The sequence below is a fragment of the Melanotaenia boesemani genome, chromosome 16, assembly GCF_017639745.1.
Source record: "Melanotaenia boesemani isolate fMelBoe1 chromosome 16, fMelBoe1.pri, whole genome shotgun sequence".
Taxonomy (NCBI): domain Eukaryota; kingdom Metazoa; phylum Chordata; class Actinopteri; order Atheriniformes; family Melanotaeniidae; genus Melanotaenia; species Melanotaenia boesemani.
In genome coordinates, this window is record NC_055697.1 from 5,776,970 (window position 1) to 5,796,763 (window position 19,794).

Genomic DNA, 19,794 nt, shown 5'->3' on the forward strand with positions numbered 1-19,794 from the left:
TTCAGCGTGATTACGTTCTTTAATTTTGGCTTCTAGTCTATTATTTCTGACATTTCCAGGTTCAGGACTGGCTTCAGCTGGCAGCTGAACATTTTTATCTGAGGGTTTCCTGAGTGTCCAGACTAGTTAGGTTTATATCAGCTGACATTTTGATCAAATCCTGTACTCGTGCACGCACTCATGAACTGGTGCCAATTAGTACTGTGTCCTTTTCTTTATTAAATCATAAAGCTAAAGCTCTTTTTACGTCATCAGCCGTGGTCTCCTGGAGACATTGTGTCTGACTTTCATGAAAAGTCTGACAAAGCCTCGGAGTAGAGGGATGCTTTGTCAGGAATAAAGAGGAATGGCTCTGCATCGAGTCAGCTGCACGAAATACCATTAAAAAGTTTAAAATTGCCTTTCAGAGCAAGTCTGACCACCTGCTCATGACTGTTAGAGCTGGTCAGAAAGAGGTTTTAAATGTAAGTTCGGTGAAACAGGAGGCTTTGCATGCTGGATGAAGACCTTTTTACTAAAATGCTGCTGATGTTCAGTATGAATTTAGCTTCACTTTAAGGCCAACATACTTTTTTGTAGCCGTTTTGGTACCTAAAACTGCTTCACTAACACCCCTTTGATATCTTTAAAAACCTCTTGGAATCTCCAGCTACCTAAAGCTAGATTTATACCCACATGGCGTCTGGTTAAGGTCGGTTACAGCGTCACCGCTGCATGCTCTGCGTGGGTCTGCGGAGGCTTGACGTGCACCTCTTTCAGATCTGACGTGCACCCCTGCTTCCAGTGCTGTTACACCGAAGTGCTTCCTTGTGATTGGTCAGTCTGTGATAACATGTTTCCGGATTTCTAGAGCTTCTCGCTGAATTTCTGCGGTTACCACGGAGGAGAAACTGAAGCAAGACGCCGTAAACCTAAGCTCATTTCACCACTGTCAGCTGCTCCAGCCCTACCGTATGTAGACGCTGCGTGAGTATAAATCCAGCTTAAGTCTTTACTAATAGTGGCAAGTATTTCTACAGAAACGTACCAACCAAAACGGCAGAAATAACGAGCTGGGAAGTTAAGCTGTACATGTAAACAGAAGATGATCTAAAACTAATTCCGGTGCTGCTCGAGTAGAGGACAGATTAGATAAAAAGTAGATTTCTAAGCGATCGCCACATTTTTACTAGAGAAAACAATTGTATTTCAGTGAGGAGGCATTCACAATGTCTACAGCACGCAGGAGTGTACGTTGACTGTTTTCCTTCTTGTTCCATTCCCTCCATCTCTCCCCACCACATTTCCACAGAGGACTTCGAGAAAAAGTGTGTTTGTGTGTGAAAGTGGGAGAAAGCGTACAGAGGAAAGCTGAGGATAACACAAATCCCCCTCCTCCTACAAGGCTGTAATTGCATTTTTATAATTGACATACGCACAGACAAGGAAGCGTTCCCTAGAGCCTGTTAATAGCTGCTGGAATCAGAGGACTGCCAGCTTCCTGATCTTCACATACTCGGCTAATAACAGCTGTAAAGCAACATCCACCTCCTGTTTATATATGTCCCTGTATAAATGTAAGAGTAATGGGACGTGTTAATGTGTGCATTTGTGACATGTACAGTTATCTGAAAAAGAAAAGGGATGAGGACATACGTGCAATAAAACGTTAACATGTTTCTCCCTCCATCTGAAACTGGTTGGTGTGAGTGTTACAAGCTATAACTTCCAGACTGAGGCAGAAGCAATATGAGCTGCAGACTGGGAAGCCTTTTCTTTCAAAGAAATGTCAGTAAAGTACTTATTATTTTTAAAAAAGGCTCAGAAAAAACATTTAAATGCAACATGTGAATAAGTGGATCGGGCTTTTGGCTGTATGGAAACACTGACAAGTAAAGAAGTAGTAGTCCTGGAGGAGAGCTGCTCCAACTGTGCTGGAGACTAAATCCTCTGTTTGACATTCAAATAATAGAGAGAAGAAGACAGACGGTGCTGCTACAGGCGGAGGTCTGTGTGGGAGCAGCCTGCCTGGTACCAAACACCCACCGTGGAGCAGTCAATTGCAGTCAGTCAAGTATCGTGTTACAATTCCAGATTCTGCTGCAGAGATAATCGTTTCTAATCCAATAACTAGTCTGATTGAGCCACAAACATCGCGTGTGTGATCATTTCATCTGGTTAACAGTCGTGTAGGACACATTCACTCAAGGACAAAATGAAACTGTTTTCCTGAAGTTTAAATCTTTTTGTACATTTCAGACAAAGTTTGTTTTTACGTTTCGACTGACATCTGCAGTCTTCCTCAGAAACGTCATCGGACCACTGTGACGTGACATTTATCAGCTGCTATTATTAGACATGGCCGACTGACTTCCTGCTCACTGCTCATTTCACAGTTAACACAGAGTCTTCACGTCACTTACACACCTGTTTCTTTGATTTTACATATAAAAGGAATAAATAAAAGGAGGTTGGGACCTCATAAAGCCTGAAACCATACTTGTAGGCTAAGTTTGGACACCAAACTTCCAAACTTTTTACATTAAATCACCTGGTACCAGATGACGGTACCTGAGAGCAAATCTGAGCAAATAATTCTAAACAGTCACACATGCATCTGCCACAACGCCCCAAGTGACAAAAGTCACTGTTGAAGAACATAAGTGAAGGGTTTTTATTCAATCGGGGAAGAGAAAGGACAACTGAAGGGTAAGAAGAAGAGCAGGAGCACATCTGTGTATGTAAGTTCAATGAAAAGGGATTCTTGTGAGAGAATGAATGTTGAGTGCCTGGGGAGAAGGAAAATGGAAACACGCAGGTGACAGGAACACATACAGAGGGAACAATGGAGCGTCACAGAGAAGAAAAAAAGGTGTAAGTTGTAGAAGAAATGGAGGGTAGACCATGACAACAGGAGGGAGAAAAACAACGGCGCTGCAATAATGACAACTTTGTCTCACACTTACTGACTTGCAGATCATTTACACAGTGAATATCACTGTCTAGTGAGAACTGGAACAACGGCCCTCATTCACTAACAAGTCTTCTTTTAAATTTGAACATTCTGTCAGATCCAGAAACATGTTTGTAGACTGAAATCGTTCATATCTTTCCTCTTAGACTGCAAATACCATTAAGTTGAAAGGATGGACCAGCTGGCTCTAACTAGCAGCTAAATGCCCAAAAATGCCCATAAAAGGTCATGAGACTGATGGGTCACATGCAGAGACAGAGGTGATACAAAGATGTGGAAAAATAAGCTAATGCCAAAAGAGCACATGAAAACAAAACAAAACCAAAAAGATAAAGATGTGCACTGAAGTGATAATAACTTGGTTATAAATAACCAGATTCAGAGTCAGAACACAGCTGATGGGTTGGCCTGGAAAAATCCAGATGGGCCTGATTATTATTTAAACTGATATGAGATATGTGTGTAAAAGTTTTATGATATAATAATAAAATCTGCCGGGCCACTGTACATTAGCCTATGATACAAAGAATATCTATATCTATGAGAGGATGTACAGTAGAGACCTATACTCCACAATTCTGGTAAATTTCACTGTTAAGGAAAAAGAGAAAAGAGGGAGAGAATGAGAGAGGTCGTGTTCATGTAGGTAACTTGATGAAGCTGTTGTTTTGCTTCTATTCAACCAGAGACACGTTTTCTCTGTTTACTGGGCTAATAGCGCAAAACTTCACACTTCTGTACATGGGAGACAGAGTGCTGCTCTGCTCCAGTCTAGCACCTTGGACAGTTCAGTACACACAATCCTCCTGAGACAGCACAACTAAAGTAATTTAATTTCAGACTAATTGAGTAAGTTTAAGTTCAGAACTTTCTCACAACCCCAATCATAACATGCCATGGAGGGCCAGAATACATAAAACAAAACTACTGTTTTACCAGCAGTTTGTAAACGGGGTGGAATCTCCTGGGCTTTGAGTTAAACGCACTGATTCTAGCAACTTAATCCAAATGGTCAATCCTTTCTTTTTCAAATGAAAAAAAGCTGACGGCTCCTGAGTTGTGACTGTGTGGATTGTGATGTGAAATGTAGCCAATCAGAGAGCGAGCTGACTGGGAAGCAAGAAAGGATATAAAGTCCGTGTTCATGCTTCAGTCTGTTTCAGATTTTTCTGTTAACAATAGTTGCAAACCATTTATATATATATATATATATATATATATATAAATGATATTAGACTAGATGCTGACCTCTCTAAATTTTAGTTGAATACCCCTGGTCTATAGTTTCATGTCAGACAAGTTTCATGGGACAAAAGTGTCTTCACCCCAACCAGAGTATACAGGCTGCTTGCTTTGTTAGTAGGGCCTTTAAAAGTTCACTAAAAACAGTTCAGTATTGGGCTCCTCTGTAAAGATTTGTATTCAATTCAGATTTGTCTTTTACTCCTTCCTGCCATGACCATTCCCATTCTTTCCCTCTTCAGTTTGCATCCAGTTTGTGATTACAGTATATAATAGTACATTATTTTGCATACATATAGCTCATTGAAATTGTAACAACTGTGTCGTTACCAGATTCCTGCCTCACACTCTTAAAACAAGGTTTATCGTGCCTCTTTTATAACTCTGAACACCTGCCATCTTTAGAAGTCGCTGCATGGACCTGCTGTGGAGATGTACGCAAGCTAGAACTGGATAATGAAGCTTTCAGGGCATTTAATGGTCAATTCCAGTTTCTCTTGTAGACTGTGAAGGGAATCAAGGGAACTGATCTCAGACATGCTTCTGTGTGTTTGACCAAGATGTGTCACACTGCTTCCACCATGACCTTTACTGAGGAGACAGAAAGAGGATTGGGAGGGAAGATACCGGAGTAATGGATATATGGAAATAAGCCAAGGTGTGAGGGAGAGCTGCAGTAGCTGGAGTCACTGAGAGGTGAGTGTGGAGAGGAGATTGGAGGGCAAGTGGGAGGCTGGTAGTGGCAAAGGAGGAGCTTGCAGTTACTGCAGCCCATAATTGTTCTTCATGCCTGGGTCTCCCATGAGGAACTGGCTGATCTTGTCCCAGGAGGTACAGGGATGTGTATGTGTGAGCATGTGCACGTGTGTGAGGAAGGTGTGTTGAAGATGGCGCAGAGGATGGCTGCTGCATCTCAAGCTCTCAAAACGTTATTTTTTTTTCCTTATTTAGTCTCTATTTAGTCTCTTATTATTATTTTTTCTTCTTAGTTATGCAACCTGCTAAAGTTAGCCCTATCATACAGTACGATAGAGATAATTACTATGCATCAGGTCAGTGGTGGAAAAAACTTTTTAATCACCACCACCACCGCCACCAGCTTACAGTGGGGAATCTCCATGGCGGCGCCTAGTGTCACGAGAGTCACGAGCAGCAGTCCTGGTCCAGGTGAGGAAACGGGGGAATCAGTTTCCTCTACCGAGTATTCTTCTGGCAAATGTTCAGTCATTGGACAACAAGCTAGAGGAACTTCGGAGCAGGATGGCGTTTCAATGGGAGATTAACACATTTTTGCTTTAACGGAAACTTGGCTCGACCCCTCGATCCCGGACTAGGCCATTGTTCCCGAGGGAGTCTCTGTTTATCGGCTGGACCGGACTATACATTCAAGAAAGAGCAAGGGAGGTGGTGTCTGTTTCATGGTGAGCGATAAATGGTGCTCAGATGTGGGAATTATTTCTACGGGCTGTACTCCGGACCTGGAACGCCTCATGATCAGATCAGATGCCCGGCCTTACTATCTTCCGCATGAGCTCACATCAGTTGTCATGACAGTAGTGTACGTTCCGCCACATGCTGATACCAATGAGGCGATGGAAGAACTGTTTGAGGTTATCGACAGGGCAGACACTTCATGGCCGGAGGCTGCGTTTATTGTAGCCGGGGATTTTCACAGCGGCAACCTGAGGAAAGTCCTGCCAAGATACCACCAACACATCAGCTGTTCTACGTGTGGCAAGAACACACTCGATCATGTTTACAGCCCTTACGCAAACACGTATAAGGCCCTCCCTCGCCCACCTTTTGGGAAAGCTGATCATGCCTCAGTTCTGCTGCTGCCTCCCTATAGAGAGAAACTGAAGTGCAACTGTTGTGCAATGACAATAAATTCATTCATTCATTCATTCAAGGGAAACAGAGACAGATACAAAACTTAAAACCAAATAATTGATCAGATTGATTTTAAAACCTGGTGATCTGTCGGCATCCATGTGTCTGTCCTCCTACAATCCATGATAAGGAGTTCAAATCACCTGATTTAGTTTTTTTCTTCTGAGCTGTATCAACTCTACAACTCGTAGTACTGTGTGTTTCCATGTGGGCTTTTGAAATGAGTATGTAGTATTTTGTATTTGCTGAGCATGTAAGAGGATGTTTCTGTATGATAGTTTGAGTCCTCATTTACAGTTATGCTGGAGATTAAAAGGCCATGCTTAAGAGACGACAACAGCATTCAAAACACGACATACTCATTTAAAATGTTTCATTTAACTAAGACTTTCTTGTCCCTTCAAGACTGGATGCTGAATGTGGAAGAAAAATGAAGAAAAATATTCTGAGATTGAACTTTTTTTCCCTATTCTTGACTGTGCTTTCATTCTCGTAAACATCATGTTTTTCTTTACCAATAAAACATAAGTCATTCAACATCTACAAACAACTATGTTGCTGCTCTCCTCGATCACTGCCATACTAATGTTTTTTTCCTCAATCATCCTGCCTGTCTTCCTTCTTTTTTTTAATTTCCTAAGACCTGAACTTCAGTTTGACTTGCATTAGAGATGTCTTCTAGCATTTTGGGGTTAGGAGGAACCAATAAATAGAAATGTAGTATTTGTGATCATACACAATTTTATGATTATAAATATGTTATTATATATGATGTAGAAATAAATATTATTTTAAATAGAAAAACAAAGTCTCTTCCGAAACCACCAAATGGCAGTGTAGGTGCTCAACAGGTTCCAGTTCCACAGAATTTAGTATTATGTTGCAGACAACCAAAGATGTGATGTCCTCGTATGAGGACAATAGGTCTCAGGAGGTAAAAAAAATAAATAAATTATCAGATCTGGACCAAAATACTTGAGTTCATAAATAACTTGTTTCAAGTTTGACAAGTTCCTCTAGTAAATTCTAATGGACTACTATCAACCTAGAAAAGTCAAAAACGTATTAATTTCATAAAATAATTGTGTTCTTATTGTTTTGTTTGTTTTTTTATTCGCTGCTAGTCTACATCAAACCAGTGCAAGGTTCTACTGTCCAACAAACTACATGGAAATTAATAGAAAATTTGTCTAATTTAGCTTACACTGTCACAGTTACTAGTATTTCAAGTATCTTTGACATTATTGAGAATTTATTCATTGGTACAAAACTACACAGGTAATTATAATTGAGTCAAGTTCATAAAAAAGATATGTCATCTTTTAATGTTAAAGAAAACATAGTTGTAAAATTTGCCCAGCTAGCTAATCAGCTACATATGGAAATGATATCTTTAGCTGCATTGTACTGTAGCTGGTTAGCTAACATTACTTCACATATGAATAGCTGTTTTTAAGATCAGACTGTCAGAGGGAACACGTATATTCTAATAAATGAAGGGAAATATTTTACTTGTGCTGAGAAATTCAAGTTAAAATTTAAATTCATAGTTTTGTGAAATACTCCTTGCACTCTTTGCTAATAAATGCTACAATCACTTAGCAGTAAGCTAGCTGTCTGAAAATAGCATGAGGCTAACGGCTTTATGGTTGACATTCAAAATGCTGCTCTCCTTTTTCATCTTATGTTAATTAAATTTTTTTCTGTTCCCATCGAGTATCTACAGGTTTTTATTCTTCACCAAAACTATTTTCGGTTGAACACTATAAGTGTCAAAAGCATAAACATAAACCCTGTAACAGTTTACAGCTTTATCAACTTTGGCTATTGGCATTGATTAGATACAGCTGGTGACAGTTTCATCCATAATAACCAGGAAGATAACCAGAGATTTAATCTTAAATGGTTCTTTATTGATATTATAATAAACTAGAATTCAGATTAGAAAAATGTCATTTTAAAATAAAAATTGTGAAAATTAAGAAAAAAAAACACCTTCTAATTCAACCCCCCATTTTCTTGTTGGAAGTTAATAAAGCTCTTCTGGAGGCCAATGCACAGATATCTACATTTTCCCAGGTAAGCTGTGTACAATTATCAATACTCTTAATAAAAAAAACTTGTGCAGAACTTTGCTTAAGTGAGGCTGTTTTTAAATAGAAATAAATGTATAAACTTTGACTTGATGTGATGTAGCATTCACATTCAAAGCTCACTTTCTTATTAAATTAGATAATTTTACATAAAAAAAAAAATTGCTTGGATTATCTGAATTTACAAGATAACTCTCCAAAACAAACAAACAAAAAACAAAAACAAAAACAAACAAACAAAAAAAAAACTACGTAATTTCCTAATAGGAAATCATTTAATTAATTAACAAACAGACCAAACAATATTTTAAATGTAAAATGATCTAATTAATTAATAAAAACAGAGAAACCTGGGGCCTCCTCCCAGTGAGGCATCCTGACCAGATGCCCGAGCCGCCTCATCTGGCTCCTCTCGATGTGGAGGAGCAGCGACTCTACTCTGAGCCCCTCCTGGATGACCGAGCTTCTCACCCTATCTCTAAGGGAGAGCTCAGCCGCCCTGCAGAGAAAAGTCATTTCGGCCGCTTGTATTTGCGATCTTGTTCTTTGGGATCACTACCCACAGCTCGTGACCATAGGTAGATCAACCGGTAAATCGAGAGCTCTTCCTTTTAGCTCAGCTCCTTCTTCACCACGACAGACTGATGCAGAGTCCACATCACTGCACATCACCGCATTAATACTTAATTAAATCATAAAAACAGAGAAATAAAAAAACATAAAAAAAAAAGCCCAGAAATGATTTCTTAAGTAGAATCATCTTGTTAAATAAATAAATAAATTTCTTTTTCAATTGCAATTTTTTCAAGTAATTGCAATACGTCTTTATATTTTTACATTTTAGGTTGCATATTTATGATAAACAGGAGAAGTAACTAAATGAAATACCAGAAGTAAATTCAGTGGTTTCTTTAGAAAATATGAGTACTGATTGTGGTTGATCTCCGCCACACTCTGCTTCTCTCTTTATTGTAGACACATTTATTGCACGCTGTCAGACAAGCTAAGGCCCTCCTTTGAAGGACACAGGTCAAATTAATTCAGAGAGGACATCTATGACAGTTTGCTTTGATGTAATCCTCAGTGTGTGTGTCAACACACTCCAAAGAGACGCCATGTTTATGAATACGGTTGTGTGTGTGCGTTTTCATCTGCAGAGTCTCTGCAGACTCCTCGAGTTGCAGCCTGCCTGAGGTGATAAGCAGCTGATGAAAGCCACAGAGAGACAGAAAGACAACAAGAAGGGAAACAGTGTATGCCTGAGTGTTTCCTACCTGCGTCTGCTGTGTGCTGTTGGGGGGAAGAGGGTTGGAGACCATTGGTCCAAAGATGTCGAGCTCATTGCCAGCGGGTACCGCCTGATCTGAGGTCTTTCCTTCTCCGTCTGGGGCATCTGAGAAAGACAAAAGGAGGATTTGGCTCATTAGTTTAGAATGGGGTTGTGTCAGGTACATCCCCAAAAAAGTAAAGTCTGGAAATCAGAAAAGGGTATGAAAAAAACAAAGTATAAGAAAATGATCAGAAGGGCAGCAGCTTCTTATTCACTTGTTAGAGAAGGGAGGTGAGCAGCACCTGAACTAACACACAGTATGAGCTGATATCAGCAGCAGGTGTCTGAAACAGATTGATTACCATCAGAAATTATCTAAGTTGTTACTGAAAATCATTTAATGAATCACTGACCTTGCAATAAAAAACAGATAGCTCTTTCCCAGTGATCAGTCATGACATATGTGGTATTAATGGATTCCTTGTCATTTCAGGATTGTGAAGATACAACCGACATCATGTTATCTGAAAAACTAAATCTAACAAACCCCAAGGTCTGTAATGTTGGTAACAAATGACCTGCCATCATTTTTTAAATTAAAAAAATAAAGCCGGAGGAGAATTTTTCAACTTTAAGTTGATGACAGTGACTGATGAATAAGTCAGAGTTTGATTATTATCTCACCTGCTGTTGGTTTTAAAAACAGAAAAAAAATCTGTCTCATAATTATCACTGAATTACTTTGGGGCGGCAGTGGCTTAGGTGGTAGAGCGGGTCGTAAAATAATTGGAAGGTTGGCGGTTCAATTCCCACTCCCCCCAGTCATCTGTTGTTGTGATCTTGGGCAAAACACTTCACATTCCTTGCCTCCAGTGTTGGCATCACTGGTGTATGAATATGGATATGAATGTTCGGTGATGGTCGGAGAGGCCATGGGAGCAGATTGGCAGCCACGTTTCCGTCAGCCTGCCCAGGGCAGCTGTGGCTACACATGTAGCTTAGCATCACCAGGTATGAGTGAGGAGTGGATGAATAATGGATACAATGTAAAGCGCTCTGGGTGCCTTGAAAAGCGCTATATAAATCTAATTCATTATTATTATAATTATTATTATTACTTCATTAAGTGCATTAAAAAAGGGAGTGACGTGAATCAGAAAGCTGTCCAGCCTGCGTGTTTTAAGATACAAGAGTACAAGAAGTTTACAGTCAGATTAATACAAAACACAGCTTTGCACCACTATAACCTCGCTGAGCACCTTCACGCGCTTTAAGATCAGTGGACCAGCTGCTCTTGATGGTGCTGAGAACAAAGCGTAAGCTCTGAGGACATCCGGCATTTGCTGTTGCTGGTTCCAGACTGTGGAACAATCTGCCTCTGCTTATCAGACAGGCCTCCTCATAGCCTGATTTAAATTCTCATCTTAAAACTCATATTCTCATTGGCCTTTTCACACTCTTAAAATGTTGACATTTTGCTTCTGTTTTTATATTTTAACTTGTCTTATTTATTTAATTTTGACTGATTTTTTCCCTTTGTGCTTTTAGCCTTTTATATAGTACTTTGGTTGTATGTAGTTAAAAGTGCTTATAAATAATGTTGGATTGGATTGGAAAATACGATTCATTAGTTTGTTGGTGTAGCCTACAAAATGGCTTATTGCATAACAATCCTATATAGTGAACCTTTTAGTACCACTTTAACATTGTAACATCAGTATTAGCAAAGCTTATCACCATGAACCACATGGTTCTCAGTTTCAGACACAGCAGCAGCAGCACGTCCATCATCATGTCCAGATGATCTCTGTGGATGTGAGACAAGCCAAGCTCATGGAGGAAGCTATGTTATTCAGCTGACAATCAATCATCTGCAGCCGATTCAAACTAAATAATCTCAGTAACACTTCCATTAAGTTTTATTCTATTTTATGTTATTCTATAAGCAGGTTAAGATAATCTTGTATCTAGCTTGTCCTCCTTGGGGCAGAGAGAGAGACGGGAAACACAAGTGAAGAAATGGAAAGGTTGCTCTAAAGGTAGTGAAGAGGTTTCAGGAGAGGAAAGAAGAGGAACAGGGAGACAGTATTATTTAAAATAATCCCAATTGCTGTTGGTCTAAAAATCAGTGTACATGAACAAGCCTTTTTTGTTTTGGTCACATTAATACTAAATGTTGCTTATTTCTTCCTTCCTATATCATTAATTTCCACCAAAGACACAGAAAGTCATCATACAACAACTGACAAATACTGTCAAGTGCAGTATATAAGAAATCAAAGTACAACCAAACTGACATGACAACCGGTATTAATGAAGGAGCTCTCCTGGTCTCCTCACATTGCCATCGTCTTTGAAAAACAGCACTTAAACGGACCACAACTTTTCTGTCAACCTAGGAGCTCTTTCCTCTTTAGCAGCCCCACCTTATTCTGAGGTTCCCCAGGGGTCTGTATTGGGGCTATTGCTGTTTGTTTTATACATGCTGCCACTAGGTTCTATCTAGTAAGCAAAACATATTATTTCATTGTTTTATTTTTCATTGACATTCAGGCTTATGCTAGTTAAACTAAGCAGTAGTATCACTGCTTAGCTTGTGCTGACACCCTTACTAAATATTCTGGTAGATGTTAAAACCTGGATGAGGTTAAATTTCTAATTCTTAACAAAAAAGAAGATGCTAAACAGCTTTTAGAAATCTTAACTCATTTGTATTTTATTTTCTTCACTATTTTATGATTGTTGGTGGAACTGCTTCTTGCCTCCTGTTGTGGAGGATGGTAATCAGCATCCTCCATGGGGTCATCAGTGTCTGACAGCTACCCCCCCCCCCTCACTATTTCAAGTGGTTGTGACAGAGTTTAAAACTCTGGAAATTATATAATTAGAAAAATAAATAAATAAAAAGTTATATATTGTACATTCATTATAAACTATTGTAAACTAATGTTTCGTAACCAAATCTTCCCAAACAAAATTTCACTCAGCCTTTTTAGGCTAACACTGAGCTAACATTTTTACATCTGTTTTTAGCAAAGCAAAGTCCCAACGTCCACATATGTGGATCTCAAGATTAGCAGCATACTAGGTGTTAACTGTTATAAACTTTGTCAAATTTGCATTCTGTATTGAACAAACACAAATATGCATAACTTAGCTAGAATCAACAATTAAATCTTATTAGATTTTTCACCGTGTCAACGTTTTGGCTGGATCTGCCTGACTTTTCAGAGGTGTTGGCTGCCATCTTGAAATTATTATATTGTTTTCTTTTTTCTCTTCTGACACCACCAGATGGCTGTATAAGGATTCACGTATGTGTACCGGTTTCTGTTACAAAAACTTACTGATTATTATGGTGCAGATAACCTGAAATGTGCTGTCCACATATGTGGACACCAGGTTTTAGAAGGCTAGAGCTGCTGAGACAAATTTCCCTAATTATGGGGCAAATAAAGTCTTATCTTACATTTATTTCAACAGTGTTGGTTTAATTTGATGTACTTTTTAACGCACAGTTGAGTCTGAAGGATAATTTAAAAATAAAGAAATAGATAAATCTTCTATTGTAAAACAGGAACTTTGCAGCCAGTAATGGGATGGCTTGTTCTGTCACTTGCAATATTTTAATATTTTTAATGTTATTGTGTATTTATCCAATTTAATCATAAACTTTTTAAACTACAGCCTCACTTTGGAGATACGGTGTTGTTCCCACTGAGCTGAAGAAGAAACTCTGAAAAGTACACAATGTTCTATCATCTGAGAGACAAAGAGGGAAATTGTAATTGGGAGGCAGAAATGACAGAGGAAAGGCAGTGTGTGTGAAAGAAAAAAAACTGAGCGAACTGCCTGAGTGTGAGAGTGTGAGAGCAGCGGAGGTCATTTATATAACCACGGTGATGAAACATCCATAATTTAGCTCTTTTAAAGTGTGAACAAGACTGAGCTTCTTCTGCCAGACAGCAGGGTACAAGGAAAGGCATTTAAAGAGAGAAGGCCACAGAGATCACTCCACAACCTTTCAAGCCACTTATTAAAACTCATTTTCAAAGAATTACTTTGAATGCGACATCTTCTGTCCTAATATTTAAGCTATTGATTCTTGCCCTTTATCTATTTCGTGAATCCGTCACATCATTTATGAGCTTAACTCTTCATTTGACAGTTGAATTCCTCTGAAAACTAAAGAAACATAACTTAAACAATAACGTGTACACTGTACATGATTATTACATGTCAGAACTGGCATGTTTGAATCCCGCTGCGGCACAATGAAACAGAACAGTGAAAAAATGGATTCCACATGCATCAGTCCCCCTCTTACCACTCTAATCCCACCTCTCTCATCAGAACCTCTTACAGCCATTACCATAGAAATGAGCTGTGGGGAGAATAGGGCCCATCATTCTCACCACCACCATCTCAGGCCATGTGCCCGCCATCCCTTATTATGGGATGGAGCCACTTCTTAAGAGCACTCTCAACTTTACCATGGAAACAAAACAATGGTTCCAACAGGGGGTGTGTTTTTGCCCCAAATGCACAGAAACACACAGAGAGTTCATACAGAGCCCCCCAGAGTCTCTACAGAACACTGTGACCTCATTCAGGAGGCAGCTGACACATTAAGGACCCCCCCCCCCCCCCCCCCCCCCCCCCCCAAAAAAAAGAAAGGTTAAAATATGTGACTTAATTAAGCCCTGACGTGAATCTGTCAAGATATCAACCAAATCAAGATGCTTGCTGGCTTCCTTTTGCTTCCAGAGGCATGGAAACTCAGACTCAAACACCAGCTACAAGCAGGGCATGAAATTTATTTTGACCTTTCCCCTGTGACTTATTCAGGGAGTCCAGAAAGGCAGTATAAGCCCAGCTTGTGACCACAACCATTTTCAGCTGGTAGAGTGGAAGAGGGACATAAAACATGTGGTGTGTTTGTTTATGGGAGATAACGCAGGTAGGACGCCACGTCTCGCTGCAAACCTAAAATCAAACGTTGGTTAGAAAATACATTCATTTATATGCTGATGTTGGTGTTTTGAAGCAGCTCAAAACATTATTTATGGATAGCGAAATGATTCTGGGCTGCACAAAAACAAGCATTATTTTGTATTTTTGAGCTCTCTGTGATGTGAGAGCAGTTAGATTTGTTGTTCAGCTGACATCAAGGCAGCTTAACATAAAACTGTAGAATCTTCATAATCAAGGCTAGCTGAGCCCTGAGGGAAATGGTGCATATTTGTATGATGTTGTCCTAGCTTAACTAGTTTGATCTGGCTTAGGAGCATGGGATGGTTTAAAGCAGTGGTTCTCAAAGTGTGTGTGTGTGTTTGTAGAAAAGAGGGGTGGGCATCTGAAGCCACTTGGGGACTTGTCATCCTGAACACAAAGAGAAGCCTGTTGATTACTTCAGAAGTAAACTACTCAACTGTCGTATATAGCAGAGTTGCACCATCCATCTCATTGAAAGCTCAACTCACCTGAAGTAGTTTGCAGAGTTTCCTGGTTTAAAATCCTCACCCTATAGCAGAGGAAATGATGATTCCCTCTGCCACTGATAGTATGGTTTTAACTATACATATATATGGAGGAGAAGCAGAGTACTAAAAACTTAATGTCCGTCGGGAAACACACACACCTGAACACACTCGTCATTGTCGTCATTTCTGAGGCAAATTACTGCATAAAAGTTTATATAATCTGTCACAAACTCAGTCATGGCGTTAATGCCATCTCCATGCGGTTCACAGAGGACATTCCAGTCTGTGGCCTCAAAGCCTCCTCTCAGGTCATCTTCTGCTTCATTAGACCAGGTTGTATTGGTCTGTGTGATGACTGGTCACTGCTGAACAATGGGCTTGTAGTGGAGGTGAGACGAACCAGATTACGGTCTGATCTTCCTAAAGGAGGCAGGGCAGAGGAGTTAGATGCATTTTTAAGATTTGCATAAGTCCAACATGTTATTTTCTCTGGTGGAGCCATTGACAAACTGCTGGCATTGTTGGTAATGCTGCAGAGAGGGAGACATTGTTGAATCGATTTAAATCAATGTGACACGTGCGATTTGTAATGGACCGGTCCATCCCCTTAATATGTCCTCACAGCACATGTACAGGCGCCAAACAACAGATAAACCAAGAAGGCGGCAGCTAGTCTTTCAGCCACTGTAACTGAGCGTGAGATTTACTCATCGGGTTTAAAGGCTAGCGTTTGGAAACATTTTGGTTTTTATAGACATGACGAAGGAACAAGGCGTGGACAAGACTTACTCCATATGTAAACTGTTTAAAGCCAAAACAAAATATAGTAGTAATACTATAAACATGCAGCAGCACCTCATGTCACAGGAGGACAAGAAGCCGCCTGTGTTGACGGTTTGACATCGTTGTCAGAATAACATACTATATATGTCTGTCGGTTTAGACTACTTTATCAAAACGGCATAGCTATGTATTGTTCTTTTATAGATGGGCGACAACGATATTTAATATTTTATTTGACAATAGTTATTTCAAAGTTAATCATTACACGTTCAGTCTCACTTCAGCTTTCTACATCTTAAAACAGCGCAGACACATTCGAGTCCAGGACTAGTTCATGCAGCCATGTCTCTGTGAAGCACATTTTACTGCAACTCGAGCTCCTCCATTTTGTTAGCTCGCTGTCTTACGTTACCCATAAGAACGGTTGGAAGAAACAGTGAATCTCCTCTGTTTTTCTCTCTGCCTCGCTCCTGCCCTGCATCCTCTTTGATCCTTTCCAACTTGTTTGGGATTTGGAGTTATTGTGCTGCATATTTTAGTTTTGGATAGCTTAATCAGGTTATTTTAATGGTGCTCTTCCGTTGATATGTAAACTCAAAACAAGTCTTGAAAGAGTCCAAAGTACATGGAGAAATCAGTTGAGCAGCACAGCCTCCGAACCAGCGTAAAAAAATACTTAAAATAAGAATAAAAAAATCATATTTAATTATTTAATCTAATATATTAAATTAAATATAACAAACACGTTACAAACTAAATTAAAATTAAATTAAATTAAAATTCTGAATCTTGTTTTTTAAATTCACTGCTGCACAGCCTGATAAGCTGATTAAACGTGTCCTTGCAGGAACACACAGAAGCAGCCATGACATACATGAAACAAGCCAAGAGAAGGAGAGATTGACTGACAGCTGCAGTGTGCCGTTACTTTAGTTATCGAGTAATAGAGGGATGGGTGGAGGGGTTGCTGAAGGCACACCGCCACGTATTTGACTTATTGATTATGTGTGAAATCTCATCCACCCGATATAGCTGCAAGGTGTGTAGCACTGGTTATTTATAGCATGGCCTCAACTCCCCCATCACCACCCCCATGCTGCAGTGGGGATTTTTTGATCAATGCCGTGTCCACCGGCTCCTTCCTCTGTCAGCACGGTTTCCACTCAGCTCAGTCTAACACAACAGAGGTGCGTATCAGGGAAACAGGGTGATTGCATATTACAAATTCATGATGAAAACCCTGAAGCGAGCCTCTCCACTCGCTCTGTGTTTTTTGTCATTTAGGATTAAGGTCAACAAGCATGGAGCACAATGTCCTGGCGGTTAGTGGGTTCGAGACACAAACCATGTAACCAAAATGTCACAGGTTTGAATCCAGCGCGTGACATTTGTTGAATGTCATATCCTCGGTGCATTCAATCTTTTTAGCTATTGTGCTGCAGCATTCTTTAAAAAAACACACACTATTAAAATGCATGTATGCAGGAGACAGAGAACACTCAGTTCTTCATGTTAACAGATATCTGAGAGTTTGTTAAACGTCACTGTTTGATGACGACATGCTGTGTTGGGTTGAAGCCAGAAAAAGTCACAGTTTAAAGACACCAGATCCTTTTTGTAACAGTCCTAAAACTAAAACTGTAGAAGAGAAATATAAAAACATGGACAATTAACAGCACAAGCAGAAAATAGAAGTATCAACAGAAACGTTTTAAACTTAAGTTCTAGTGAGGGGCTTTAGCATCGATGCTACTGTAAACTAGAACTTTGTAGACAGGAGGATGTTGTACACTTTGCTACATTAAAGGCAAAATAAGTAGCATTGACACCTAGTGTTTCAAATCAGAACTGCAGTCGAAAGAGAAAAACACGGAGAGCGTTCTTCCCCCTCCCCCTCGTAGAGTTTTATGTAGGTTGCCGGTTTGTAAGAGGACGGTTCTTTTATACAGTCTATGAAGGACGGAGAACATAGCGCCAGCAAACATCATGATGAGGAGCGAAGATGATTCACACACATAGTAAGTTCCTATGCTTTGCAATGCTAGTGCTAATTTCACGCGCTAATTTACATTAGCATAAAATAGAGTGTAAACAAAAGCTGCATTAATCAACAAATGCCACGCAGTGGCTGTTTTCCTTTGTCTCACTTAATAAAGTAATTTCATAGTAATTTCATAAGTTTATAAGGACAAACCCAGTATTTACTTGGCCCAAACATCATTACATTTGTTGTTATAAACTAACAGGCCACCAATTTACTCCACTAATATATCCATAAAGTCACAAATTCATTTAATGAGTGCCGAGAAATAAATTATACTAAAATCTTTGTAAATCAAGATAAACTTTTCGGTATGTATTGTACATTATTGGAAAGCCTGATTAGTCAACATTGACAACGATATATAACTCGTAAGAATTATTCTTCTGTGGAATGAGTAACACAGCTAAATGTGTAGGATTAATTTGCTCTCTCCAGAAAGTGCAAACTGCTGCTGCAGCTTTCCTAACTAGATAAAGTCAGGCTGTACTAACTTGGTTACTATAACAAAGACCTACAAATATTTGGATTGCGAGTCTAAATAGGAGTGAGGTTTACACTGTATCTTGCTTTAAGGTTTCTGAGGCCTTTTGCATCACTTTATGGTAAAATCTTTGCTCAAAATGCTCTTGTACACAATGTGATCCTTGTCATTGATACATTACAATAATGCTGACATATCACATGGTAATAAACGTTTGGAGTTTTTTTTTTTTTAACATTTGTTAAAGGGTCAAATAAAGACTTTAGGTTAAAAAGAATCCCCCCGTTCTATTTCCTTTGATCGGGCTTTAAAGGGTTAATGTCTAATGTTCTTGCAGTTTTACATGATGTGAACATTTTAAAGCTCAGTTTCAAGAACGTGGTTCAGTCATGCCAGTTTTTTGTGATTTGACATTAATGGAATGGATTACGTCGACTGACATGTGATCGTCTCGTATTGATTTCTGGATCCTGAATCAGATCCAAACGGTACTAACAGAATTTCTAATACTAGCAAACATTAAATCATTCGCTATTAAAGTAATATAATATTGTATTATGAACATTTACATTCCCACTAATCAGCATCATTTAATGTCTAATTAGAGACGTAAATCTTTCCCAGTTTTGCTGTTTTTAGTTGGATTAAAGAGAAATGATTTGCAAGCAGATTCCAGAGTCCCATCGAATGACTGCTACTTTCTTCCAGGCATGAGTATAGGTACTTATTTTGATTTGTGGAAAGTAACAGCAGGAGGAAATAATGTTTTGTTTTAAATTACAGCTTTTACCAAACTAGAATCAGAGCCCTGCACCAAGGAGAAGGAATTCATTTACCACCAGCCTGCTGGAGTGGATGGGGTGCTAACTTCAGTCTGCACCATGACGAGAGGTCCAATTATCCCAAATATGTGAAACAACTTGAGAGTACTACGTCAGGGTTTCAATGGCTGTACAGGGACCAGATAAAAAAAAACACTGAATCTCTGATGTTTCCCCATATGACAAGTTCACTCGTAGTTTCTTCTACACATCTTTGATGCTCAGTTCCAGTCTTGAAAGTGCTTATTTGCTTCCATTTGATGCTTCTGAGTGTTGCTTTATTAACGTATATTGTTCAGTCAATAGCACACGCTCTTGCTCTTTGCTGACTCAGAAGCATCTAATGACCTCTTGCATCTTTTTTCTTTTATACTCTAAATACCAAAGCCACAGAACTGTAAGGAGCTTAATTTCTTTCCCCTCTTAAAAAGGTTCTCTAGCTCTGCAGCTGGTGTATGTGTGCATGATATTCAGACTTGCTCCTGTTCTAAATCAGCCCCTGAAAACATTTCATCTGGTAGATCTAAGACAAAACTGGCAAAAGATGTAAATGGTGCATTCAAAGATTTATAAACTGATCTCCACTTAATGCTATGAAGGCTTCCGGGCAGCTTTTACTGCTAAACTAGTAAATCCATGATGACTTTCCCCTACTTGGATCATTCAGTCATAGTTAAACATTTTACCTCTGGACGCATACCTGTACGAAGTCATGAATGCAGGATGCAGAGCTG

General features: G+C 39.4%; 1 protein-coding gene across 2 annotated transcripts in view; it reads right to left on the bottom strand.

Moving 5' to 3' along the window:
- smap1 (small ArfGAP 1) overlaps nt 1-19,794 on the bottom strand; it is a 149,867-nt gene that overhangs the window by 28,122 nt on the left and 101,951 nt on the right. For both annotated transcript variants that reach the window (XM_042010277.1, XM_042010276.1), the window contains exon 8: nt 9,453-9,571. In XM_042010277.1, coding sequence (XP_041866211.1) covers nt 9,453-9,571 — 119 coding nt within the window. The remainder of the gene's footprint in view (nt 1-9,452; nt 9,572-19,794) is intronic.